The sequence below is a fragment of the Triturus cristatus genome, chromosome 4_1 (genome assembly GCF_964204655.1).
Source record: "Triturus cristatus chromosome 4_1, aTriCri1.1, whole genome shotgun sequence".
NCBI lineage: Eukaryota > Metazoa > Chordata > Amphibia > Caudata > Salamandridae > Triturus > Triturus cristatus.
Genome location: NC_140585.1, coordinates 409,183,020 through 409,210,118, shown reverse-complemented (window position 1 = coordinate 409,210,118; position 27,099 = coordinate 409,183,020). Strand labels below are relative to the sequence as shown.

The 27,099-nt window shown below is 45.6% G+C and overlaps 1 protein-coding gene across 2 annotated transcripts in view; it reads left to right on the top strand.

Moving 5' to 3' along the window:
- Nucleotides 1–27,099, top strand: part of PTPRB (protein tyrosine phosphatase receptor type B) — a 461,363-nt gene that overhangs the window by 6,813 nt on the left and 427,451 nt on the right. For both annotated transcript variants that reach the window (XR_014981270.1, XM_085652523.1), the window contains exon 2: nucleotides 25,255–25,653. Coding sequence is in view for 1 of the 2 variants with exons in the window: in XM_085652523.1 (XP_085508649.1) it covers nucleotides 25,255–25,653 (399 nt within the window). In the remaining variant the exon portion in view is untranslated. The remainder of the gene's footprint in view (nucleotides 1–25,254; nucleotides 25,654–27,099) is intronic.

The following is a 27,099-nucleotide window of genomic DNA, read 5'->3' as shown; positions in this document are numbered from 1 at the left end:
GTTAACCATATACTTAAAAAATGTTATACTGGCCACCTAGCGGCTGATTATGTTAATGTCGTCCCCCTTGACTTTTTCTATTTCCCTTTACAACAGGAAAGACTGTGGGGTCATGGCCCTCAATTGCATAATCTGGAGTACCCCCTAGGGGAAAGATATAACATATCAACATTTAATCACTTCAACATTTTAAGTGGCCTAGATAGTAATGATTGACAGCAACCCCATTATTCCCAAAACATCTTAATTACTGGGGTAGTAGATAGGCGCAATCCTATGGACAATATTAAGGGAAATTTGGGGGCAGTCTGTTGTTCATTAGATCCTGAGCACAATGTAGGTGGGTTGGTAGTCTTGGATGCGGGGTCGGGGGAGAGAAATGAGAGTGGACTTATACCTTCCTTACCAGATTCCATTTTGACTCGGCCTGTTTGCCCGCCCCTAGGATCCCTCCCTTGCAACATTTGTTCTTGGAACATTGCTGGTGTTAAATCTAAAATTGGTAACCCACTTTGGCTAGACTTAATTAAATTGCAAGATATTATTTGCTTGCAAGAAACATGGAGCAAGGACCCGGTACACCTAAACGGGTTTAAAACGTTTCATACCCCAGCTGTGGGCACCCAGCATGGTAGGGCCAAGGGGGGTTTGACGACTTATATATACAATAAGATACATACTATAAAGATAATGGAACTAGTTACAGATTGCTATTTCCAGGCCTTAATAATAGTCTTGGATTTATCCACTCCGTTAGTATTGCTCAACTTATACAATAATATCCCCCTAAGGAAGTCAATATTGTCTGTAAAAAGCTGGCCAAGGTAATTCTCTCACAGGAAAAAATCTTTGGTTTCAATATGATTATATTACTTGTGGGAGATTTCAATTGCACTTTATGCAATATGACGGCTGATAAAAGATGTGGCATAGGTAGTGAGGATGATGGTTTTAGCTTGTCCCATTTTAATCATTCTAGCCTGGGTGATCAATTGAATGAACTCATTGGTCAATTTGATTTGGCCCTCATAAATGAGGTGTGTTCAACACCATTTCCCCTGCCACCAACTTTTAATGGGCGAGGCTGTACCTCCACGATAGACTTTGCATTTATTACTAATAGGCATGCTCCTACAATTGTTACCTTTGAAGTATCTGATATCGCATTAAGCGATCATTTTCCACTCTGTTTGTCCATCCTTATCCCAAAGAGGTCTGCCCCAAAAATTGTCTCAGATAAAGATATATTATGGGATAACCTTGCCATTGGTTCCACCAATGGCTATACGCTTAAATGGGACAAGGTGGATCAAATCCATATGCTCAAAAAGGTGTTTACCATCTGCGCCTCTGACTTCATTACATGCCTAACGGAGGATGCTCCCCCAGATAACATATTGACATCTTTTTTGTCAATATCTAATGTGATTAGATCATCCTTAATACGACAACATAGACATAACAAAGTACAGAGGAACAGCTGGTTTAATTCTAGATGCACTAAAGCGTACTCTTTCTTAAAGAAGGCAATCCATAAACAACCTAGGTGTTTAGAAGAGGTACGCAAATTGAGGTTGCAATATAAACTCGCCATTAAAGACAGGAAAAAGGAGATAAGAAAGGATACTTGGGAAGCACTACACCAGGCATCGATATGTAATGACAGTACAAGCTTTTGGAAGATCATTAGAAACCCCCTATTCAGAGAAGAGTCATGTCCCACCCTTGAAGTCGCACTCTCTGAGGCTGAATGGATTGATCACTTTTCAAAAGTGTACGAGGGGGATGGCATGTATTCCTCCTCCTGCAAACCCTCTGATCACCCATCTCTGAGAGATATGCAGTTTTCTCTCCCCGAGGTTGAAAAAGCGATTCAAGCAAGTAAGGGGGGGGAAGGCTCCTGGCCCAGATGGTGTACCCATAGACGTATTTAAGGCAGTTATGTCCTTGTGGGCACCCCTATTGGTACAGGTGCTAAATGCTTGTTGTACATCTAGTTTCCTGCCTTCTTGGGTGGAGTCCATAATTGTCCCTATCTACAAAAAAGGGGATCGCCACAAACCGTCCTGTTATAGACCTATTTCTCTTTTAGATTCATTTACAAAAATAGCAGGACGAATAATTCTGGACCGTTTACTTCGATGGGCTGATGACAATTCTATCCTCTCTGACCTACAATATGGTTTCCGTACTGGACTAGGAACCGTGGAACAAGGCTTAAATTTTTTGATGTTAACAGGGAAATACACTAGAGCTAGGAGGGAGAACCTGTTTGTAGTCTTTGTTGATCTCTCAGCCGCCTTTGACTGTGTGATTCATTCCAAACTGTGGACATTATTGGAACAACTTGGGGTTGAAGACAACATTATTTATTTTCTTAAATGTTTTTATAGTGAAGCTTCTGCATCTGTACGCTATGGCCAAAATGGGGAATGCACTGGTAAAATTCCAATCAGGAGTGGGGTCAGGCAAGGTTGTGTCCTGGCCCCTTTCCTTTTTAATTTGTATATAAATGGTTTGGAGAAAGCCTTGTGCAATAATAAATTCGATCCCCCTTATGTTGCTGGCCGTCCAATTCCGCTACTAATGTATGCGGATGACGCTGTATTGATGTCCCGCACCCAACTGGGACTACAGTGCGTGGTTGCTAGTTTTGCCCTCTTCATGTCAGAATTGGGCCTAAAAGTAAACATAGCAAAAACATTCATCATGCACTGTGGTAGAAATGTAAAATCAAAGAAGTCTATCTTTATTGAAGGACAACGGCTGGCTTTTACCCAACAATTTTCCTACCTTGGTATTTTATTTACGCAAAAGGATTCTTGGCGTGAGGCATTGGTTGCAAAAAAACAGGCGATGATACATTCGACAGCTGCTCTTAGGTCCTTTTCTGGGAAATTAGGTATTCGACCTCCCGCATAGTTAATTAAAATTTACAAAGCTAAATGCTTATCTGGCGCTATGTATGGTAGCGGAATATGGGGCTTAGTAGATCTGACCCCGCTCCAGGTTGTTGAGAATACCTTCTTGAAATTTATCCTCGCGGTCCCTAACAGTTCCTCTAGTTATAATTGTCATACAGAATTGGGACTTTCTTTTATATCTGACCTTATTAAGCTAGAACCCGTACTATTATGGCACAGGGTATGGTCAAAAGAAGAACCTAAGCTTAATAGAGATATACTGTCAGATGTAATAAAATTAGATGGACACATGAGGATACCATGGCTGAGATATGTAAAAAAAAATTTATCTGATATAGGCAAATTCGAGTATTTCTTAAATCCGCTCACTATCTCAGCTATTTCCAGAAAGGACCTTAAAAAAGAATGCCTGACACACCTAGAATCCATAAGATGGGCTGTGGAGGTTTTAAAACCAACTGTTGTCCAACATGAATTAGTTTTAATTACTTTTAATATTCAACCCTACTTGATTTATGTACCGAGTAATTTTGATCGATTTTTACTCTGTCGTTTTAGATTTAATATTTTTCACAGATTGGTTAGTTTTCCCACAATCAACGATTGGTCTCATGATTTGCCCCCATGTCCTTGTGATGAAATCTCCCCTCAAAGTACCATGCACGCTGTATTATTTTGTCGCTTTTACATTCCTGATAGGCGAACTATATTACTGCCCTTTTTAAAGATGACCGGACATCGTCAATGGCGACGTGCATTGTACGAGCTCCAACGCTTGGATAACCACCTTTGTGTTGCAACTGTCACTTCTTATTTGAAAAAAGTGTTTTTTACTAGGAAAAGGATGATTTTATAATGTATTTTCTTGTAAACCTTTGGGTATCATGCATTTTTTAACTTATGATCTTATGACTTACATGTATTTGCTGTATTTTATTCATGTATACTTTCATGATTGTTTTTCTTACAATCGAATAAAGTTTTCTGATTCTGACCATCAGCAAAGTAGGGCACACACAATAACACCCTAGCATATCTACTGAAATGCCCCCAGTTGTTACAGCTGCCCACGCTCTCGTGGTGCAGCTGTAGGAATAAGCACAGGCACTATCATGCCTGGGGAGCCCCCCTTTTAGGGACTCTCAAATTAAAAGAAATGTTGCCCATGTTGCAGCTGCGGCCCACTGGCGGTGCAGCTGTACGTAGAAACAGGGCCAGGAAGTACCAGCACGTTGGAGCCCCCCTTCAGGACACTAAAATCGGAAATGCCCCCAAAACCGTTGCAGCGGCCCGCAACTACGGCGCCGCTGTGCAGTCCAACAAAGAAATACTGGCACCACTGTTCTCGTTGGAGCTCCACTCCAGGACTCTGGAAGTAAAATGGCTCGAACGTTGCAGTGGCCCACACCTGGGGCGCCGCTGTTCCAGGAGACCAACACGGGCATTTCTGGTGCCACTTCCGGGAACCATGATCCTTCCCAGAGACCCCACTCACCAGGACTCCTCTTGTGGTCTCCGCTCCACTGGCCTTCTTCGGACTTCCCCCGGGCCCCCTCCTGGGACCCAGGACTTCGGCATGAGGCTCCGGACTCTTCTCCTCAGCTCCTTTTACACCACGGGGCTCTCCCAGACTCATGGGAGCCACGCTCGGTCGCATGCTGTCTTGCTGGTAACACGCAGGGGACTGATCTCCAGCACCGATCAGGCCACCATCTCCAGACTCCTGAATGACGCTCTCCTGTTGCCGGGCAACACCCGGCCCAGCACCAATCCTAGCGTGGCTCCCCTCTGATGTCAGCGGGGGAGCCAGCGCGGTGCTCCTGGGACCCCTGGGCCAGCGGCGGTGATTTCGGGTGATTCTTTGACACTTTCAAAGTGCGGCTGCAATACGGGGTGGGCTCTCGCTGTTAAGGAGCAAAATGCGGGGTGGGCACCCGCTTAATTTAAAGTATAAGGCGGGGTTGGCTTCCACTGAAAAGTGATGAAAACGTGGGGTGGGCACCCGCGAAAAGCTGCAGAAAACGTGGGGTGGGTACCCGCTTAATTCAAATAATCAACAGTGCGCATAAATGCGGGATGGGCACCTGCGAGGAGGCAAGACACGGGGAATCCCACACGCCGAGATTCCCTCGGGGCACGTGGATTCCTCAGCAGCACGCTGCAGGACACCAGCTCCTCTCTTCGCCTAGAAAAATTAAAATATAGCGCTGACGAGGCGCTAGAAGGCAGGAAAGCAGGGGCAATGCTGGGCAAGGTCTACGGGCAGTAGGGCAGCTCAGCAATAGAGTAGCAGTTCCTGAAAACAGTAAAACTCAGCAAGGTGGCAATCCTCCTGGCGCAGCAGCCTTTACTCCAGCATAGTCTCTTCCAAGTCCAGTAGAAGCAAAGAGTCCTTGGCGCAGCCAGGCAGGCCAGCACGCAGGGACCCTCAGGAGCAGCAGCTAGGTCCCGCGGCGGTTCCTCCTGGCAGAGTATCCCCTCCAAGTTAGCACAAGCACACCAACCCACATGGGGTCACATCCCCTGTATTTATATACCTCTCTGCCCTGCGTCTAGAAGGGGGCAGAAGCTTCTGGAAGGGTCTAGGGGGCAGAGGTTTCTGGAAGGGTCTTGGAAGTTCCAGTCCCAAATGGCACTGGGAGGGGAGCTAGTAGGGGGCAGAGCTAGCACTGTACAGGGCAGGCACAGACTCATTCAGGGACAGGGGATTTCTCCGCCCACTACTCCAATTGCAGACCTCCCATTCAGCCTGACCCTACCTCCCTGGAGCCACCCACTCCTCACCAGCCCCGGTCACTTCTAGAAACAGACATGCAGGCAGGCACACAGCACACAGAAATGCCAACTTCTAAAAGTGGCATTCCTAAAATAGTAAAAGTAAATCTGCGCACACCATTGCGCAGCATTTATCATTTCCGTTCTACACATACCAAACATGCCATACTTATTTTGTTTTATTTAGGAGTTATCCCATAAGGGGGGAGTTCCCAATGTTAGCCCATGGAGGGCAGAGAGCACACACACTCTGCACTGCTAACCAGTGCTAAAGTGCCCTGAGTCCTAAAACCATCAACACCATGTTAGAAAAAAAGGTTAGAAGGAAGGCAAAAAGTTTAGGGATGACCCTGCAAAAAGGGCCAAGTCCAACACTGCGTCACTCCTTACGCCTGCTTCAAGCAGACATAAGGTTTTGACGCAGTGGCATCCTAAAAGTGGCGCAGTGAAATCTTGTAGATTGCTGCTAGGGTTTTTGTCTAACTTGGGAGCTGTGATATAATTAGTAAATTGGTGAAAAAAAATCTGTTTCCAATTGGCCAGTGATTTGTAAGAATGACGTTTAGAGAGACAACTTCTTTTGCTGTAGCCTTGAGTTGTATGGCCCATCCCAGTTCTAAGCCTTATTTTGGCTATTTGTGATAGTTTGTGCTTAGGCCTCCATAACTTTATCCCACATTGGCTATCGAAGGCAAATTTGCATCCTTTTTCTTCAACATCCTTGGGATTCTAAAGACACACTGGGTTTGTGGATACCCCTGGACTGGGCAGAGGAATTAACCAAAATATAGATACATTTTGTTTTTTTGGAAAAAAATTGGAATTAAGTGCTGCAGAAGAAATAGTCTGTTTTTTCTGCAAATAGTATCAACAAAAGGTTTGTGGTGCTAAAATCACCATCCCTCAGCTTTCAGGAACAGGTAGACTTGATTCAGAAACCATTTTTTTTTACCACAGCTGTGGCATTTTACTGGGAGATTGCCCATTTTTCTTATTTTTTGTGCTTTCAGCCTCCTTCCAGTTGTGGTGGAAGTGGGTGTGAAACCCATGGTGATCTGAGAAAGCTAAACATTTCTGAAACCTAGGCAAAATTATGAATTCAGCAAGGGGTAATTTGTGTAGACCCTTCAAGGTTTTCCCAAAGAAACTAAGGGCCATATTATCAAAGAACGGCGATAAAATTATCGTCGCTTTAACGGCAGGAAACTGCCGCTAAAGCGGCGATAATGGGCTTGATAATATGCCCTTGTGAATTCCCATAGAAGCCCAGGTTCACACCAGAACCTGGGCTTCTATGGGAATTCACAAGGGCATATTATCAAGCCCATTATCGCCGCTTTGGCGGCAGTTTCCTGCCGCTAAAGCGGCGATAATGTTATCGCCGTTCCTTGATAATATGGCCTGTAGTGTTAAAATAAAACCAATTGAAAATGAGTAGAAAAAAATGTATATTTATGACAACTTTTTCATTTGTAACTTCTCGTCACAATGTCGGTTAACATAAGCAATAGACCATTACATTTGCTAGACCCTTCTGGGTGTGGGGAAATATAGAGTTTATGGGTTTTCCAAGAGCACGAGGTACCAAGAGCCAATAACTGGGCTGCACCTTGCAATGTTTTTTCATTGTGTACTGTGTATGAGGTAATTTATACTGTAAAATATACAGAGTGAAAAATAGGTATCAAGAAAACCTATGTATTTCTGAAATGGGCACAAAATATGGAGTTTTAGAGCAGTGTTTATTTGCACATTTCTGAATTTGTGGGTACCCATACTTAGATGTGAATTAGAGGGCATTTCTCAAAATGTCATCTTTGTTATACACTGGCTTACATTTGAAAAACACAAATGCAGAGAAATGCAATTGGTAATAACACTTTATTAGAAATGGGGGTCTCTAGATGGCAATGGTTTGCACCTTTGTCTATATAGGGACCCTTCTTCCTAGTCATGGTAAGGGGATACACTTCTAAAATATCCCCTGCTCATCCCCTTGGTAGCTTGGCATGAGCAGTGGGACTTATCTCAGAGGCAGTGTGTAAAGCATTTGTGCACACATAAGTAATACAGTGAAAACACTACAAATGGACACCACACCATTTTAGAAAAATACGTAATCCTTATCTAAATCAAACAAGACCAAAATGACAAAAATCCACAATACAGTTATACAAATATGACTTTTAAAAGATAGAAACAGTTCTGTGGAAAGCAAATTGCAGATGCAACACTTTCAACACAAAGTACCTTGCATGCGTCAAAATCAAAAGTAAGAACAGCCACAGGGAAGGTGATGAGTTTGTTGGTTACATGCAGCGAAGGTGATGCGTTGGTTCCTTACTCCAGGAGAGGTCATGCGTCGGTTTCTTACTGCCACGCAGGGGAGGTGATGCGTCAGTTCCTTACTGATGGGGTGGTGATGCGCCGGTTTCTTACTCTGCAGGGAGGTGATGCGTTGGTTTCTTACTATGGTCCCAGCGTCCTTTTAGACTGGGTGCCCCAGTGCAATGCGTGAGGATCGGTGAGGCGTCCATTCTCGATGCGGCAACGGCGCTGAGTTGATTTCTTCAGCCGCTGTCCCACTATGCGTTGGTTCTTGCAACCGCACAGCAGGGCCTGCATTTGAATCAGTGAAGTGATCTCGGACATCGTAGATCGGTTCACTCGATGGGAGTGCAGCGATTTCTCGAGCGCAGGCAGGCGCTGCTTCGGTTTCTTTGGCGCTGCATCGGTTTCTTTGGCACTGTGTCGGAAACAGGTAGGGATGCGTCACGCTTCTCCTCAATGCGTTACTTTTCCAGCTCCCAACAGCAGGAACAACCTCCAGAGGCCCAGAACAGCAGCAGGCACCTCTTGGCAGGTCAGAACTCTCAGCAAGTGGGTTCAGGGGAGCTGGGACTGAAGTCTTTGTATCCCTGAGTCTTCAAAAACAGGAGGCAAGCTCAACTTCAAGTCTTTGGAGATCTTCCACAAGCAGGGGACACAGCAAAGCCCTTGTCCTTTCCTTAGCAGAAACAGCCAATGCAGGCCAACCCCAGACAGCACACAGCAAAGGGGCAGTTTCTCCAGCTCTTCTCCTTGCCAAAGTTCCTCTTGAATTCCAGAAATGATCTTTAAAGTCTTTTCTATCCCTGAGACTTCCAACAGGAGGCAAGCTCTCCTTCAAGCCTTTGGAGAAAACTGTAACAGCAGGATGATTAAAGCACAGTCCAGTCCTTTTCCTTCCCAAGACAGAAGCAACCACTACAGGTCAACCCCAACAGCACACAGCACAGGGGCAGTACTCCTCCTCCAGCTTTCCCGCTTCTTCCTGGCAGGTTCCTTAGTTCAGCAGTAATCTAAAGTTCAGGGGTCTGGGCCCCACTTTTTATTGCACAAATGAATTTGTTCTCTGGTGGCAGAGAAGCTCTTTTCCCAGCCAAAACCAGTTCTGTCCTCTCTGGTGCAGCTGCCTGGCAGGAGGTTGAGACAGCATTGTCCAAGGCAGACAGGGCCTATTCAGGTGCAAGGGATATCTCATCCCACTAGTCTAAATGCAGCCCAGGTCTATTCAGCCCAGCCCTGACTCACTCAGGAAAGGCAGGACACACATCAAACTCCCCCCCCCCCCGTGGCTGTCCGAGAGAATAAACATCCCCAGTTCCTGTCACTCCAAAGCCAGACAGTCAATCCACAAACCAGCAGAGGAAAACAGGATGGCTAAGCAAGAACATACCCACTTATTAAAAGTGTTATTTTCAAACACACAATATAAAAATCCTCTTTACTAAAAGATAAATTTTTATATTCTGAAATCAGGCATACTAAACTCCATCTTTCTATCTTGTCCCAATTCTAAGTTATATTGATAAAATGTTATAAATAAACTCCCATTCTATCATACGGGATAGATAGTCTTTGAATTGTGAAAAACGAAATACACTGTATTTCACTATCAGGACTTGTCACACACCTCAGTACATGTCCTACCTTTCACATACACTGCACCCTTCCCATGGGGCTACCTTGGGCCTACCTTAGGGGTGTCTTACATGTAAGAAAAGGGAAGGTTAGGGCCTGGCAAGTGGGTGCACTTGCCAGGTCGACAAGGCAGTACCAAAGTGCTCACAGACACTGCAGTAGCAGGACTGAGTTACTTTTACCGGCTGCTCATGTGGGTGGCACAATCAGTGCTGCAGTCCCACTAGCAGCATTTGATTTACAGGCCCTGGTCACACGCAGTGCACTATACTAGGGACTTACCAGTAAATCAAATATGCCAGGGCCATGGCTTGGACCACGATCATGGCGGCCACATAGCTGCGAAGCTCCGTCATGGTCCCGAGGTAATCCTGTCAGAACTCGAGAGAGAGGCGTACCTGTGGTCCCGCATTTGGAGGGCAGGAGAGTGGGCTAGTCCTTGCCGTTGGACAGACGCTGGGCTGAGGCTCAGAGTGGCTGGAGAATCGTAGATACGGGCAGTGCACAACCGGAGCAGGCTCTAGGAGCAGGCCCGAAGAAAGTGAAACTCGTGCTTCCACGAGGCTGAGGACCTGGGTGGAGGCCTGGACTCGGATAGGGAGGTTGGCCGGCTCAGGCGTATGTGGCGGGAGCAATTGTATGCAACTGCGTATTCGACGTATGCAAGGGGGGCCCTTGTGTGGGTTAGGCCTGGGGTTCTGTTTCAAGTCTCCCAGACGAAAGGGAGTTGCTAGAATTTTGGCATATACATAACACTCAACTGAGAGAATACTCCTACTACTCCTCCCTGTATAATCTACTCACTAGATTAGATACGTTCCTTTGCTCTGACAAATTGGCCCGATGCTATCAAATGCAGAATATTTAGGGAGCTCTATATCGGCCCGCAGCCCCCTTCTGCTACGATTCGCACCTACCCCTGAAAGAGCCCCCATACCGTTGTGGTGACTGGACCCCAACTTATTAGAGGACAACTGTTTTAGACAGCAGTTCTCTGGGGCGATAACAACTTACTTTGAGAAGACCCAGGGGACTGCTAGCTCCAACCTGGTAGAATGGGACACCTTTAAGTTGGTGATTAGGGGGCAGTGCCTGGGACAGATGGTGGGCACCAGGAAGGAGATCACCCAGGAGCTGGAATCTTTGGAGGCCCAGATACTATTGTTGGGTGGGGAAGTTGGGGGAGAAGCGGACCCTCAGAGATGCCTGGCGGAGGTGAACAGTGTTTATAACTCCATGTGGGATAGACTGAGGATGTTGAGCATACCAGGAGCAGCAGCATGTGGAAGGCGGCAAGGCAGGGAAGCTATTGGCGTGGTAGATCAGGCCTTAGGGTAGGGGAGTTCCAATTTCTAGTATTCGGGATCCCAGTGGACAAGTGATTTACTCCCCAAGGGGCATTAATGACACATTCAGGGAAAACTCTGAGCAGTTATATGGGAAGCCAGGGGAAACACAGACAGATAGGATGGTTACATACCTAGAAGGGTTGAGACTATGACAGCTAGACCTGGCCACCCGGGAGACATTGGCGCTGCCGGTCAACCTGTGGGAAATTAGAGTAGCCATTAGAGAAATGGCACGGGGGAAGACATCGGGGCCAGATGGCCTTCCTGCAGAATTTTACTCTACCTTTGTAGATCTGTTGGCCCCAAAACTGGGACAAATGTATGCGGCAGCATGGGACGAGGAACATCTTCCGTCATTGGCCAGGGAGGCGCTGGTGATCCCCGTGTCCAAAACCAAGAAGGAGGTGGCTGACACAACGGAATTCAGGCCATTGTCGATGTTAAACCTTGACTTTAAAATATTAAGTAAGGTGCTAGCGGCCCTGCTTCTGCCCCAGATGCAGAGATTGGGACAGGTGGACCAAAATGGGTTCACCCCCTTACGTTCAACATCCAATAACCTTAGGAGACTATACAATGTGCTGTTCCAACATGACTTAGTGGAATATCCCGCTGCAGTGGTAGTAGCAGTGGACATGGAAAAGGCTTTTGATTCTCTGCGATGGGACTTCTTACAAGCGACGATGGGGAAGATGGAATTGAGGGACAATTGGCTGAAGTGGGTCCGCCTGCTCCAAGCGAGACCCAGAGCTAGAGTGCGCACCGGCAGCACAGTGTCTGTCCAATACCCTATTTACAGAGGAACCCGGCAGGGGTGTCCCCTATTGCCGCTGCTCTTTGCCGTGGCCATAGAGCCGTTGGCGGAACAACTTAGGCAAGATTGTAGGAGCCTTGGTGTAGTGCTTGACGGGAAGGATCAAATAGTCTCACTCTACGCAGACGATATCTTGGTTTACCTCTGGAACAGATCCGGCGAGGTTCCGGCGATGCTGCGCATACTGGAGGAGTTTGCGGAGTTGTCAGGATTGTGCGTCAACAAAAAAAAAAGTGCGGATTCCCACTAAAACCTGACATTGACAGGCCGCTGGACCTCCCGATGGACTTGGAATGGACCCTGGGCTCTTTCAGGTACCTGGGAACCCAGGTGTACCAACGACAGAGAGATCTGTTGGAGGGGAACCTGGGTGGGGCCTTGAAGGAGATCGTGGTGTTGCCGAGAATGTTATATTTCTTTGTTAACCTGCCAGTAGTGATCCCGAAGGCTGGTGTCACACGAGGGACATTGCTTACCAGGATGCTCAACCCCCGCCTGAAGATTAAAAACATGGGTGCACTGCTCACTGTGGCAATGGTATGTTGGGATATATGTATGAAAAGGGCACCTGACGTGCCCCTTTATGCACTTACGGGAATACCGCAGATGGGCATGGGTCCTCCCCTGACACAGAGGCAACTACAGGGCTGGGAGGAGGCAGTAATTTTGGGTGTCAGAAACTGCTTCCAGGATGGTGATATGCTTCCTCTAGAGGAGTTTTTGGATTATCATGATCTACCACCGGGACAGTTCTTGAACTATCATAAGATAAGGGGAGCGATGGTGGCCTTATGGGGGAGTAGCACGAGTGAGCCCGCCACGCATGCAGCTCTCCATGGGATGGTGACATTGGGATCTGCGGGACATCTGGTGAAGTGGCTATACCTGGCAATAACTGAGATGTCTCAACGACCTCTGCTCCGAACTCAGGACGATGGGAGGGCACACTAGATAGGCAACTAACCGAGAAGGAGTGGAAGAGGGCCCTGGTTAGCCCCAAAACAGTTTTGAGGAATGCAGCCTTCAAACTAATACAGTTTAAAATAATATATGGGACCTAACTCACACCACACCAATTGAACATTGTATATGGGAGACATGACCAGTCTTGTGCCAGATGCACCAGGATAGATGCAGACTTTGATCATATGATGTGGTCCTGTCCAGAACCACATCAGTACTGGACCACGGTGGTAGGAACCCATAACAAGGTCTTGGCCCGCAGTATGAAATGTTTCCCGGAGGTGTGCCTGCTAGGACTCTTCCCGAGGCCCAAAGCCAAACGGATGAGGCACAGGTTTGTAGATCTGGCCTGTCTCTTGGCCAAACGGAGGATAGCTCTCAGATGGAAGGCAGTAAGGAGCCCACTCATAGGTGACTGGGAAAGTGATGTTTCTTGCTGGCCCAATAGATGAGATACCCAATACGATTCAAGACTAGGCAATAAGTTGACACATCAGGCAGACGAAGGATCCCCGGTAGATGCAGTAGCTTTATTTGTTTCAGTTTGGTATCTAATGTTCCATAGATACCTGAATAAGTTTCCTTTGTTTTATATAATAATTTATATGTAGTCACATAAAAGGCATAAAAATGCGAGTCAGCTAGTACGGACAGCGAACACAACTACTCCCCACAAAATGCCTGTATACAGCGGGAGCATATTGGCCACAATTGACTGATGGAGTGGCTATAATAGCCCAAGGGACTGTTATACGATGGGGAAGGACTCTCAAGGATTGATTATTTTGTGTTTTAATGCTGGAGAATATTTTGAATAACGTTGATTGTTTCTTTATCAAGAAAATGTATCTGCTGTAACGGAAAAAAATGTATGGATGGTAACGAAGTTAATTTTATAAATGCCAATAAAAATGATATTTTATAAATCAAATATGCCAATCATGGAATCACCAATCCATAAACACAATTTACAGGCAGAGCATGTGCACTTTAGCACTGATCAGCAGTGGTAAAGTGCCCAGAGTCATAAAACCAACAAAAACAGGGTCCAAAACAGAAGGCCAAAAAGCAAAACGTCTGGGGATAAACCCGCTGGAAAAGCCAGGTCTAACACACTTGTTCCACTATTTTGCGTTCTCTTAAGTCTTCAGATACAAATGGTACCACACTTGTATGGGTAGGTCTAGTGCCCGTGATAAGAAAAAGCCCAAAACTCAATGTGGGAACTTTTTTCTATTGAAAACGGACCCTTTTTTTGCAATGTGCCTAGCTGTAAATTTTGGGCCCTATCTCAGCGGGCACTTAGGGAAACCTAGCAAACCTGTACATTTTTGAAAACTAGACACCTAGGAAAAACCAGGGTGGGGTGGCTTGTGTGCCTCCCACCAAGTTGTCCTACCCAGAAGTCCTTGCGAACTTCAAACTTTGACTAAAAAAAAAATTCCTCACTTTTCTGGAATGAAAAGTACTGGAATCTGCAGGTATCGACTATTTTCCTACCACCTACCATTACCCCAGGTCTCCCGATAAAAATGGTACATAAATTGTGTGGGTGGGGCTAGTACCCATGTCAGGGAAAGCCCCAAAAGTCAACGTGGACACCTCATATTTTTCCGCTGAAGATGGACCCTTTTTTGCAGTGTGCCTAGCTGTGGACTGTGGGCCCTAGCTCAGCCAGCAGCTAGGGAAACCTAGTAAACCTGTATATTTTTTTTTAAACTAGAGAATTTAAGGTTGGATGACATATGTGACTCCCACCAAGGTTTCCTACTCAGAAGCCCTTTCAAAACCTCAAACTTTGACTAAAAGCACACATTTTCCTCACATTTCTGTGATGGAAAGTTCTTGAATCTGCAGGAATCCACAAAATTCCTTCCATCCAGCATTCTACCACTTATCCCAATAAAAATGCTGCCCCACTTGTGTGGCTGGGACTACAGAAATAGAACACACCAAGCCTAATGAGTGTCACTTTCCGCTGACTCCCATTGGTGTTAGATTGATCCATTCCTGCTGCGGGCACTATGCCGAGCCACTCATATGGTTAGCATTTTTATTGGGACAAGTTGGGAGATGCAGGGTGGTAGAAATGTTGTAGATTCCTTCTGATTCTGGAAGAATAAGTCACAGAAATGGTCCACGAGAGGCACACCACACTGTACTACCATGACTGTCTAGTTTTCAGAAATGCTTGGGTTTGGTAGGTTTTCCTGGGTGGTCATTGAACCAAGGCTCAAAAACTGCAGCTACCCCTTTTCTTGATGTTGCCACATTGTGTCTTGGACCACGCTCTTTTGCGGGCACTAGTGGCACAAGTGTGAATAAAAAGTGATTTATGCGGGAACAGATTCTCGTATCGTTAGTTATCCAATTATTACATTAATTCATCACTGGGACTGTATACACAATTTCTGCAATTTATTTTTACCTTTTAGCTGAGTTTATAATTGTTCACTCCTGGAGCAGGTGCCTGGGTTATACAATGTTGTAAAGCACATTAAACAGGCACAAATATAACAAATAAGAAAACATGTATAAGGGGCAATCAACGGACCAAATTTCACAAACATAAAACATATATCAAATACCCATCCTTAAATGTGTCAACTAGGAAGTTATTTTCCTCAATCTTCCAGTTGTTTTAAACAGATATGGCTGTGTTCTTTGCTTTTTATAAAGTCCATAATGGAGATAGTCTGTGGATTGTACACACGTGAGGGGCAGTTTTGCACTCTATATTCTTGGTGTGTGTATCAAAAAATGTCTTAGAAAATTGATTGGAAATTATAGAGACTCCTCCATTGGAAGTGTCAACACATTTCGGCCTAGAAACTGCAGGCCTCTTCAGGATAGAAGAAAGATGAAGTACTGTTAGTCCCAACTGTGGGTAGGGTACCGTGGTCCTCTGGGGGAGATCTGTATCCTGGTGTCAAATGGGTGACAGGCATACATCATAGTTCGGAGGATCCTGGGAGAATGGGGAACCAAATCCCCTCTGGCGGCTCCAGTGGATTACCTAAACAAGAGTGGCCGTGCCGTGTAGATCAAATCAACATTGGACGGTGTGTGGGCCATATAGGGTATGGTTCCAGGGACCCGGTGATGGGCTTTAGTGATTCTCAGTCACGGAACTCCAGGGGCTCATGGTCAAACCAGTCGGCGGGGAGCAGCAAAGCAGAATGCCTGTGTTCTTCCTCAGCACTAGGCCCACCCACACTGGTGAGGTACCATTTTTATCATGAGATATGTGGGAACTCTGAGTGGCAGGAAATCTGAGGCTCCCAGCATATTTCAGTACTTTGAGGGATCCACGCAAGCCACCCTACAGTCCCCCTGGTGTCTAGTTTACAAAAATTTCTATCAAATCCAAATCAAATCAAAAATATTTTATTTTTGTAGACCTCATCAGAGATCCACAATATAAAATTACAGTAAGTACAGATAATAAAATTATTCATAAACTTGACATCTTTAAAACAGTGGTAAAAAAGTTTCTTTAAATGTAAACCAATTATAGCATAAAAATTCATCTGGTGGGACTCCTATTAGCTCAATCAGATAATTAGTTCTAAAAATATTTAATTTAATACATATAGGTTTTATAAAATGGCTACGAGCTTCAACCAGGAGTTTATTTGGACAAACGTATAAAACATGCACCATATCTTGAACACCTCCTCTACACAGAACCCAAGAGCCTGATTTATCAAATGTGCCTCCCCAGTTTTTGGTTAAGGTTTTAATGGTAGAGTCCTTAATCGCAGCATCAAAATGCAACAAAAATATCTAGAATTGGTATATTTACCCTAGAGACAATGTACACCCTGGCAGAGAAAGACAATAAAAGACAAATACTATTGCACAACCATCTACTCCTCTAGTAAACACACATCACGGTTGGATTTAGCACGAGGGTGAGTGAGAAGTTCAAAATGTAAATGTTATTAATAAAAGATTTCACAAAAATGAAATTCACTGTTGATTAGTGAAAGTTCAGAATACTGAACCAATTACTTATGGCACATGAGCTGTAAAGCCACAACAAGGCACCAACCCTTTAGAGACCATTCACACAGATTTTATGCGTAACACACACAAAACCATTCACACCGCCAGCCGCGGGCCCAGTATATTACAACACTCACATCAACAAACAATGCCATTCAAGGGCCCATCACTGTCATACGCCCACAGGAATGACAAAGCAATCACACCGCACTGCAGCTGACTGAGTATGTGGACTGAAGTTTGGCTGATGTGTTTTTAGTGACCAGCAGAAAGTCACTCCACACACACCGTCAGCCAAATGCCAGCTCACACACATCGCTAACCGGAGGCCAACCATACACACCACCAGCACACACACCACCAGCCAGATGCCAGGTCAGACACAACAATCACACCACCTGGAAGCTGGTAGAATGTGTGGACTGATGTTTCATTGGCAGTGCATGTGTGTGTGTGCACTGACTTGCTTCTGGGCACAACACACACACTGGCAGCCAACCGCAAGTCTACGTACACCGCCAGTCACACACACTGCCGGAGAAGCTACAGTCAACACACTCCGCCAGCCAAGCATCAGTCCACTCACACCGCCAGCTAAGCACTGGTCTACACATACCGCCAGCCAAGCGCAGTCTCCACACACCGCCAGACAAGTGCCAGTCCACCCACACTGCTAGCCATGCGCCATTCTACGACCACCGCCATCACATTGTTTTGAAAAAACAAGAGAACACAAACCAATTTGAAGGGGATGAAGATGAAAAAAACAAATATGACTACAAACCCAACAGGTCTAACTAAATACATCAAACAACTGCCAACTGTGAAACTGAACAAAAATTATAAAACGATACAGAACAATCAGTTCACTTTTAATCTCACAGTAGCTCCCAATACTTGAGTTGCGTATGGTATGATTTAAAACATGAGGGCACACATATCCCAGGTTTAGAAGGACACTTAGGGATGTACATTCAGCTCTCCTTTTGCACGCCTCTTCAGACAAAGACTGTACAGCTCCTACAGGGAAAGATTTTTTTGGGTGTGGGAGGAATGTAATCAGTAGAGTGGCAATTTTTCAATCTAGCAACATCCTCCACCACTCCAACTCTGAGAGCACTTGCCTGCTCAACTACAACAAGGCTTCCTATTACAGACTGCTTTAACTGAAAAAAAGTTATATTTGAAACTGTAGAACAATCTGTTAATACAACAAAAGTATTGAAGGCTGCCAAACAAAACAAATGAACAACCAGCTTCTTAAACCAAATATATGACTTACGAACAGCACTGTAAGGCTTCAACTTCTGATCTACTCTATCTACACCACCCATGTGCTTACTGCAGTCTAAAATGCACACAGGTGTGCGCATTTCAGCAACCTGACCCCAAACAGTCCAGGTGAAGTACTTTCATCATGAATGGTTGTCAGCATGTGGAAATATCTCCTGTAATAAGCAAACTGTCACTTTAACAAACTGAAAGTAAAACAACTGGCATATAGTAATCTAGAAGGAAAAGTCAATTAATACAAAGCACACAAAGACCTATATACTCAAAACCAATACCACTCAATTGCCAGACACAGCAAGATTGGGGGGGGAGATTTGCAAACTAATCACACAACGCAGCACAGCCCGTGCGAGTCTGGGCTGCGTTGCGTGACAGGGAGGGAGCAGGAGAGCACCATATCTTCAGATATATGGCTCTCCCCTCTCCTTTCCCTTGCACTGGCGGTGATTTTAGTGGCCGTGAGCCACACAGACACCTTAGCGCCATAGTGCTAGGGTGTGTGCATGAGACTAGCATAGGGTTTCTACAGGAAGGTTCCCTTCTTGTTCAAAATACTATGCCTAGACACAACGGAAAACCTTTCCCACTTTATATGCATGCTACACAGTGCAGCACACATGCAAAGTCAAAAAAGCATGGAGAAATGAAAGCATTTCTCCTGTTAGCGCCTCCTTTGAAGGTGCCTTAACTTTTGGAGCAAAATCATGTCTACAAATCTCAGTAAATATGGTTTTGTGTCAAAAACAATGGGTGGTTGCATGGGAGCACCCATGTACCACCCATGTAAAACCCCATTGGCGCTAAGTAACGCAAAGCAGTGCCTCACGCTGTTTTGCAATACTTCAAGGGTGCTTTCCAGTGCAAAACAAGTTTTGTGCTGGGAAGTAAATTGCTTGTAAACCTCCCCCTGAGGTAGTGCACTTACTCTGCACAGACACAGCAAGCACCAAAGAAGTCCCACTGGAAAGGGGAAAACACATTGCACATATCACAAAGCAGTATAGAATATGCACAAATCAATATGTTACTTTGAAAAATAATCACACAAAAGGTAAAGATTCAAACATTAGTACAACATTCAAAATAAATTATATAAACGGGTCAAGGATACACATTAGAGTAAAAGATTACATGATGATTACCAAGCACAAGTCCACAAACGACAGATCTGCCAAAGCTGCACCTGCAATCAGGATTCACCACCAAGACAGGAAATGACCGACTCTACAATAAAAATTTAAAAATATCAAATAAATATGATAAAATATCAATCAAAAGACACTGATATTCCCCCGAAAAGAGGTGTGACAAAAAAAGACACCACCAGATGGAAGCACACCTTATCCAAGAAGCAGATCCCTGACCACATCCATAACCTTATACCCAGGTTTTACCACACACCACTCCTTAAAAATTGCAGCTCTGCCCTGGGGGGGAGGGGAAAAACAAAGGCCCTCCCGGTGACCGGCACTCCTACACACCATCCCTGGGGTCTAGTGGGCTTCTGCCCACCCAAGATCAGATTGGCCTATGCAAGCAGCCAATCTGCGCTCCGCGGGTGGCATAGAAGAATAATTATTTCCCTAAGAAACCAACCATTGCCCAAGGCGTCACTCCCCAACAACAAAAAAAGCTCTGGTAGTCTAGTGGGCTTCCACCCAACCCCCCCTCCCTGAGAGCAGATAGACATAAAAATGGCCAATCTGCTCTCCGGGGGTGGGGGGAAATAATTATTAAAAGAATTATTGACCAAGGGGTCGCTCCCCAACAACAGCAAAAAGCCCTGATGTCCCCTTCTCCCCCAGAGGGCAGATGGGACTAAAAATAGCAGAACTGTCCACTCAGCTGGGTAGAATTATAAAAAAAAGATTCTCCATGGGGAGCAACTCTTTCCATAGGGGTCGATCTCCGCAAATATCAAAAATCATTATCCCTGTGCTTCAACCCACTCTGGGGGGGGGGCAGAATAGCTAAAACGAAGGCCAATTTAGCCCCCAGAGGGGCTGAAACATGGATTTTACATTTGCCCATAGAGGGAGCGGCCCTTGCCCAAGGTGCTGCTCCCCAAACTACAACAAAATTCCTGGTGGTCAAGTGGTGGGGATTCCTGCTTTACGATCGTGGCCCCACCCACGATCTTGAAGCAGGAATCCTCTCCAGACAGACACAGGGGGAAAGGATCAACTCTTTCCTTTCCTTGTGTGAGTGTTCTGAATTCAAACTTCCCCACGCCCCAGAGAAGGACTTACCTGAAAGCGTCCTCTCTCCTGGATGCGGTGGAAGCAAATGGCTTCCAGCACATCTCTGGCACCATCTGATGATGTTTAAATGCCATACGTGTGCATACATCATTGGATAGCCAAGGCGTGGTCAGTGGTGGTAGCAGAAGTGCTTCTGCTGCCACCACCCAATGGAGGAATGTTCATTTAGCCTGGAGCCTTCATTGGCCTACTGTGGCTGAGGATGGCTCCAAGCCCTCCTCAGCACAGATGGGATGAAAGGTTAATGATACTTTTTTTGTGGACCGAAACAAAGTATTCAGAATCATAACATGGTTTCCTTGATGGTGACACAGTCCATTTCTGATGCACTGAAATGAGGTCAGAAGAAGACAACAGAGACACCATTTTGTTTTCATGGTGGTAGTCAGCTTCAAATTATAAAATACAGCTACATGGTTCACAGTTGTGCAGCTGTAAGAGAACATTAATGTGTAGCCCAAACATTATGAGCTGAACTCCATTGCACCGAATACAATGAGAACAATTTATTACACAAATACCAGGTGGTACTATGCTTGATGTGAGATCTGGACATGGTTGTGGCTTTTCAGTCTACATCATGTTACAATTTGGGACTTCTTGTTTCACTTTTCACATTATAAATCTGGAACTACACACAACAAGCCAGACCTGGCTGAGGGTGTCATTCAGGACTAGGACATGTAAACACTTTGTAGTTGTCTGTAAATACCCCAGGATTCCCATATCTGCTTCTCACACCTATTTGTATGGCATTTCAGGCTTAGCACTGACTTCTACAGGAGTGGGCTCACATGCTGCTCCAGTGTGCAAAGTCTATACTGTTCCTACAAACATTCTATGATATCGTCATCGTATAGTATTTATTGGTTCCACCTGGATACCGGCATGCTGACACTTTAAATGCATGTACCATTCACACCGTCCATAACAAACCATAATTTCTGCTGAGGACCAGATTTAGGCCTTAGTAAATTGTATGACGAGACCACAATGGATTTAGGGAAATTTATGACCACATCTTGAAATTTGAATTGTTCAATATTTTGTTCTCTTCTATGCTCTAGTGTTGGTACCTCACAATGTGCAAATTGGGATACAGCATCGTCCATGTTGTGAGAAGAGTGATATACTGTATGACATGTTGTTGGCTGCCCACCCGGAGCAAAACAACTCTGAGCTGTTTGCATGCTGCGTCGGGTTTTGATCCTTCCCACTCAATACCTCCTCATGGGTTCCCAGATGCAGGGAAATCTATGGTTTTTAGATCCACCTTCCACTTCCCTTGCAGGTGGCAACATTGCTTGGAAATCTGGAGTTTACCTCATGTTTAGGTCCTTCTAGTGCAAATGAATCTGAAAACCTCTCATAGGACTAAAGTAGGTGAGAGAAAGCTGCTTCCTCCTCTCCTCTAATATTGGCATCTTGGATACTCTCAAACCAGCCGGGGACTTGTATAGTTCTGCATGAAATCACGTAGTTCCATCTACCGCTGGAGCATGCCAATCCTAGATACATTCTCTTCAACATAGGACGCCACTTGGCACATCCAGGCAGCATGATGTATCTTAGCTGCCTTCACACGGAATCTTCCTCCCATCACTTTCAAGGTCTTTCTCTGTGCCACTCCTTCTCCTTCGGGTGCCACACACACAGCTGAAGGACTGCCAGGCACATATGTTCTCAAGTGATCTGCCTGAATGTGATTATGTGGTGTAGGAAGGGATGGACTGGCCACAACAACTGGCTGCACTTGTGCTAGTTTGCAACAGTGCTCCCACTGGCTGCCGAGCTTCACTGCACTCTTTGACAAGGGCTATGGTTCGCATACCTCCAATGCACATTAGACTCATCAGACTAAATCCCATGCAACATCAAAAATGCATTGCATATGGATCAGAGTGGCGCAGAATCATGGATCAGTGGGAGAGTCTGTCCCTAAGTCCCTTAAAGGCACAACTAGTGTCAGGGAACTGAGCATGCTCTCAGCTGGGTGCTTTGAAGAGCACCCCAAGCGTGGTGTGCTTAGGTCCTACCTACCTTGTCTCAGTCATCAGGGTTTGCAGCCCTATTTGTGGCGAGCCGCAGCATGTTTTCCATTTACTGCCTATAAGATGACAGATAAGTCTTAGCGCCTGGGTTCCTCCGAATCCTGTCCGCCTAATGTGTCTTCTGTCTCACGAAGAAAAACAGGAATCAAGATGGCCCTGGAGATCTTCCGGCTAGTTGTTCGCACATGGCCTTGTGTCCATGAGTGTCCAGTCCAACCCATTCCATAATGAAGGTCTGCCCCAAGGACAAACATATTCCTCATGCCTTCAGCAACATAACAGGGACCTACCGAGTTGTCCTCTATCGACTGGCATGCTTCTGCCCCTGGAATCTTCCAGAGCATTCATTCATACATGCATTCATACATGCATCCTACATGAAGTCTCCGCTACGGACTGCTGCCAGCGCACTCCTGATGTAATTCATTCACCTCCGAATAATCCACTTGCCAACGACTCCCGGGTAATTTACACGCCTTGGTTCAAGAATACGCCGCAGAACACGGACTGCCAGCGGTTGTTCTTCCTTGAATTTCTCACTCGTGAAAATTGTCCATACAACACTCCTGGGACGGCTGATTCCCCTTCGTGCCCCCTTCAACACGGGCATTCTCCCGGTTCTCTGGGCTCCTCGGCCAACTCCACCGGCCCTGGAAACTTTTGCTACGATTCCGAGCAATCTTACGTGCTCGCACTTACATTGTCCTGATGATGATCTTGACTTACTAAGATCGAAACGCCGTCGACTACACTTTCAAAGTTCCCTAACATTGTCTAAACCAATTGGGTTCTTTTGACCTGTTTTCAATGCGATGAAATGTTTTTATTGTCACTAAGCACTTCACTTCACGCACCCTCACTTATGTATGTGTGAGCACTGGATTTACACAATATATATTCTCTAAATGCAAAAATGGTAGAAACGGAAGCGATTCCATTTTATGATGTTGAATAAAATGTAATGGCTTCCTCTACTCTTCTGTGTCCTTGCATACGTTTCTTATTTGGATCTAATTGAGTTCCACATATCAACAAATATAATTGAATTTTTCTAAAAATCACTAACTGTAGCCTCGCTACTTGAGGATCTCTGACCTCACCAGACCAACGTCCTTTTGAACTTCCTAAGTCCCTTAAAGGCACAACTAGTGTCAGGGAACTGAGCATGTTCTCAGCTGGGTGCTTTGAAGAGCACCCCAAGCGTGGTGTGCTTCGGTCCTACCTACCTTGTCTCAGTCATGAGGGTGTGCGGCCCTATTAGTGGCGAGCCGCAGCATGTTTTCCATTTACTGCCTATAAGATGACAGATAAGTCTTAGCGCCAGGGTTCCTCCGAATCCTGTCCACCTAGTGTGTCTTCTGTCTCACGAAGAAAAACAGGAATCAAGATGGCCCTGGAGATCTGCCGGCTAGTTGTTCGCACATGGCCTTGTGTCCATGAGTGTCCAGTCCAACCCATTCCATAAGGAAGGTCTGCCCCAAGGACAAACATATTCCTCATGCCTTCAGCAACATAACAGGGACCTACCGAGCTGTCCTCTATCGACTGGCATGCTTCTGCCCCTGGAATCTTCCAGAGCATTCATTCATACATGCATCCTACATGAAGTCTCCTGCTTGGCCATCTCACTTAGAATACAGTCAAGCAGTCCAGAGTCAGCTAATGCACACCTGCTTCAAACCCACCACACATCCTTCCAGCTTAACATAAGGAAGACAGCCATACACTTACTTCATCTGCTGTTAAGATTTGTTTTAAAATTCAAAGAACATAACCAGATCTATTACCCAAACCAAAACAGAACACTGTTCTAGCACCAAAGAAGAGCAAGCTCTAACAGCACCAAACATGTACATCAGTTCATTATTTACATTTTACCTTTTAAAAACGCGAGCTGCTAAGTGGGGTAAATGACGTACTCTTTTACTGAATTAAAGAAATGTTGCCTGATTACAAGTGTCCCATAAAATTGTGATTTCTGGGCAAAAAATCGTTTGTACAGGGATTGCAATTACGTCTGCTGCCATGTTTAAGCAACCAGTATTTACCTGGTGCGATGAAATTCGCACCCTTCATTACATTTCATTAGGTAAAATCTGCCGGACATTGACAAGGGGAAAAGGCCAGGTACTTGCCAAGAATGCAGATGTGGGTGCTGGAAGCATCAATTTCCGAATGTATTCTGAGGGTGGGTAATAAATTTCACTCCGCCGGCAGAGTTCACGGAGTTTTGGCCACTCTGTGTTACGCTTGTAACGTGGAGTTCCAGTCAGACTCCACCAACTGCCATATGGTGGAGTTTTTTTTTGCGCGTGGCTCTCCAATGGTGAGTTGGCAAGCGCGAATGAGAATTGGCATCCACTGGCTCAATTTTCAGGTGCTAGGAGGGTACCAGGTACAATTTTCTCATTGCGGGCTCTCACGCCCGTTCGCTGTGTAAAAAATCAATTTGAGCAGCAACATCGAAGCAGCTCCCTCTGGCACGCCACATGTTGGTGTTTGTGCTGACTTTGCAGTGCAGAACAAGCTCCTGGTGCTAAAAATCAGATTGAGCATCACGACATGCCGATTTCCACCGGCTCGCGGAACTCCGCAGATTCTCGCCGAGTTTTCATGTAACTCCACGGAATTCCGCAGAGTGAAACTACGCCCACCCCAAATTTAGTCCCCCAAAAATAGGATTATGCAATAATTCTTACACCGTAGAAGGCCTATTTGAAGTCAGCCCTCCTGGAATCTTCTGTTTGTATCAGAAAGAGAGCTTGCCTGATGACAATTTGTAGTAGAGTTTGGATATTTTTATGATAGAGTGCATGGGATTTATTTTGATTTGTGTTGTTTTTTATCTTTCAGAGGGATTTCTAATCGTCCACGTCCAAAAACAACAGTGCATCCTTGGAAGTAAGGTGGTAGTGAGTGTGGGCATATGCAACGTAACCAGCCAGAACCAGCAGTGGATGTGGACAGAGGATGAGAAACTACTCCACGTGAGGTCAGCCCAGTGCTTGGGCATCTCCAACTCCTCTGCCAAGCACTCACGCCCTGCGATCTTCACCAACTGCTCCCAAGCACCCAGATGGGCCTGCCATGATAGCGATGGTCTACTGGAGGTGGCTGGCAGCTCTCTGTTTCTCAAGAAGCAGGGTCCCAGAGTGGTGGTAAAGATGGACAAGAAGTACCCCAACAGGTGGAAGAAAGTAGAAGTGAATGAGAAGGGAGAACCAGCTTATCAAAGTTTGTGCCCAAAAAAAGGTGAGCCAGTCCTGCTGTAAATCTTATTGATATATGCTTTTGGATTTCTTAAATCACAACCCTTACAAAAAGAAAACAAAACAATCAGATTGAATTTTCAAAGTACACATACCATTTTAGGTATATCAGTCATAAGATTAATGTTTTATATTCACTCATCTTGCTGGGGTTGACCATAGCTGGTGCTTTGTGTGCAGGACCATATAGTACCCCATGCTCGGTAAGATGCCGTGATGTATTCTCCCTTGTCCTCTGCATGTTTGGGAGAGGGTTTGCTGCCCGCCTTGTCCCTTAGGATTTGAAGTCTTCTGCCTCCTCCCTGCTGCGCACTGGAGTTGGGATACCGTGCAGTCCTCACTTTATAGTTGGCCACCATGCATAGTGTAGACCTATTCAGACTGGCCACCCTAGTCATAGAGAGAGTAAGAAAGCACTCATGTGCATGTTTTGGAGGCGAGGCAATTGCTCTTTTATTAATGGACCCAAAAGATCTTTACGATTGTGCATGAGCTTGCAGCTTCTGACAGAGTTACTTCCAAGCCAACCCCCTCCCAGTCTCTCTGTAATGACCTTAATGATTACTTCATTGAAAAGATTGTCAAGATCAAGCATCATATTCCGCAGCCCCCTCCCTTGTTTTCTGCACCTTTATTATTTCCTACCCTTCTCTCTTTTGACCACTTCCCGCTGATCTCTAAGGAGACTTTTCTAACTCTGTTGCGGCAAGTTAAGTCAGGCTCACCTTCTGACCCCTGCCCTGTTCACATCTTGAGGGACCTTTTTCCAGTTGTCCGGACCCCCCTCTTGCTCTGCTTAATGCCTCCATCTCTCAGGGAATTGTCCCAGATTCTTTTAAAGCGGCTACGATCATCCCCATCCTTAAAAAGGTGGGTGCTGACCCTACCCTTCTTTCAAATTTCAGACCCATCTCCCTCCTTCCCTTTCTGAGTAAGATTCTGGAGAGCTACCTTACCTCCTGTCTTTCTACCTCTGTTGAAAACAACCGTCTCCTTGCTGCCAACCAGGCTGGCTTTCGCCCTGCTCATTCCACGGAATCTGTTGTTCTCTCCGTGATGGATGAGCTTAGGAGGAGCGCTGATATCAACTCTCCTCAGGCCCTGGTCCTTCTCGACCTGTCCGCCGCCTTCGACACGGTCGATCATTCTACTCTTTTACACCGTGTCGAGGGCGCCGGCGTCCGGGGCTCTGCTCTGGCTTGGCTTACCTCCTTCTTGACGAACCGCACTCAGGCCGTCAGATTGGAGGGCTTCTCCGCCCCCTTTCGTCCAGTTCCTTGTGGGGTGCCTCAAGGCTCATCCCTTTCCCCTCTTCTTTTCAATCTTTACATTTATCCCTTGATTATTGCTTTGCAGGAAATGGAGGTCACAGTGTTTAATTATGCCGATGACCTTCAGTTCATCTTTAACCTTTCCTCCTCTCCTGACT